At 41.3% G+C, this 1,179-nt stretch overlaps 1 protein-coding gene across 1 annotated transcript in view; it reads left to right on the forward strand.

Annotated features, from left to right (window-relative positions):
* The window catches only part of sipa1l3 (signal-induced proliferation-associated 1 like 3), a 56,897-nt gene that overhangs the window by 33,207 nt on the left and 22,511 nt on the right, over positions 1–1,179 (forward strand). Inside the window, exons 3-4 of the mRNA XM_025055258.1 lie at positions 34–156; positions 1,108–1,179. Of these exons, the coding sequence (XP_024911026.1) occupies positions 34–156; positions 1,108–1,179 (195 nt within the window). The remainder of the gene's footprint in view (positions 1–33; positions 157–1,107) is intronic.

A 1,179-nucleotide genomic window follows, 5' to 3' on the forward strand; every position in this document is an offset into this window, starting at 1 on the left:
CTTGCAATGTTGCCGCGACGACGATCGAGGGAGGTCGAGTTCAGAGTGGCAGGTTTTGGCGGCGAGAGAGGTTCACCCCTGAGCCTCAGAGTATTCCCGCCGTTGAGACAGCGCTCCAACAGTGAAGTGACGCTGAGTGAACAGGATGAGAATGAGGTGAGTCACCCAAGTCGTCTTCACACCTGTAGTTTGGTAGAAAAGTAATAAAGCAGGGGTGTCAGAGTCTGTCACGGTGGGGGTACAAATTGCCCGTAAAGTTTCACCCCAAGCAGGATAAACGCTTATTGAACTGTCCAGTGATTCTGCAAGGATGTGGAGAGACAGGTCAAAAATCAACATGCATTATGGGAGATGTGTTATATAGTATATGTATGTAGGCTTGATTAGAATTGGATAAGAACAATTTGAATAAAAACAAACAGCAATTCTCTAATATATACAGAAGGATTGATAAGTCATGATAAGCTAGAGTTTTGTCAATTTCAGGTTCAAGTCTCATTTTGTGTTGTCTTTGTGGAAAGTGTAGAGGATTTTCAAAATCCACAACATGATTATAATCATTTAGACAAACTGCAAAAAAAATCAGTTGCAAATTTATTTTACAACTTTACATCACAATGTACTGCTGGTGTCTCTAATGGGTAAGCTATTTGACTGGGGTCTCTAACTATTAGTCGTTTTCCCATACAGATGGAGCAGCGTATTTAGTTTGGGAATTGACAAAGTGTGACAGATGTTTCACTGCAGAAATTACAGAAGAGGACCCTGAAAATAGCCTTGTAAATTATAATATTACTTACTGCCCAAAGAGCTCACTTTGACACAGCTGGCAACAACATGCCTGAGGCTAATGCCTGAGCTAACCAACAACATTACATCAGTGAGACCACCAGCTTTGACTCATATTCTCAGAGCAGTTGAAAAACCTCATTCTTATCAGCATGGTTCCTGCTTTCCTCCAGTTTGCTGTGTAGATGTTTTATTTTATTATAACTTACACAGAGCAACATGGGAATTTTTGTGGTCAAGAGATAAACTTCCTCTAAACACACTTTTTTTCTTGTCTGAAAATCTCACCATAAGCTTCCAACCCTGTTTTTCTTTTAGGTGGAGGTTCGCAATGCAGGTGGGATGGGGAACCTGTTCAGAGAGTATGGCAGCACCTCCTCCATCGACATC

Source organism: Cynoglossus semilaevis, chromosome 4 (assembly GCF_000523025.1).
Source record: "Cynoglossus semilaevis isolate Cse_v1.0 chromosome 4, Cse_v1.0, whole genome shotgun sequence".
Classification (NCBI taxonomy): Eukaryota; Metazoa; Chordata; class Actinopteri; order Pleuronectiformes; family Cynoglossidae; genus Cynoglossus; species Cynoglossus semilaevis.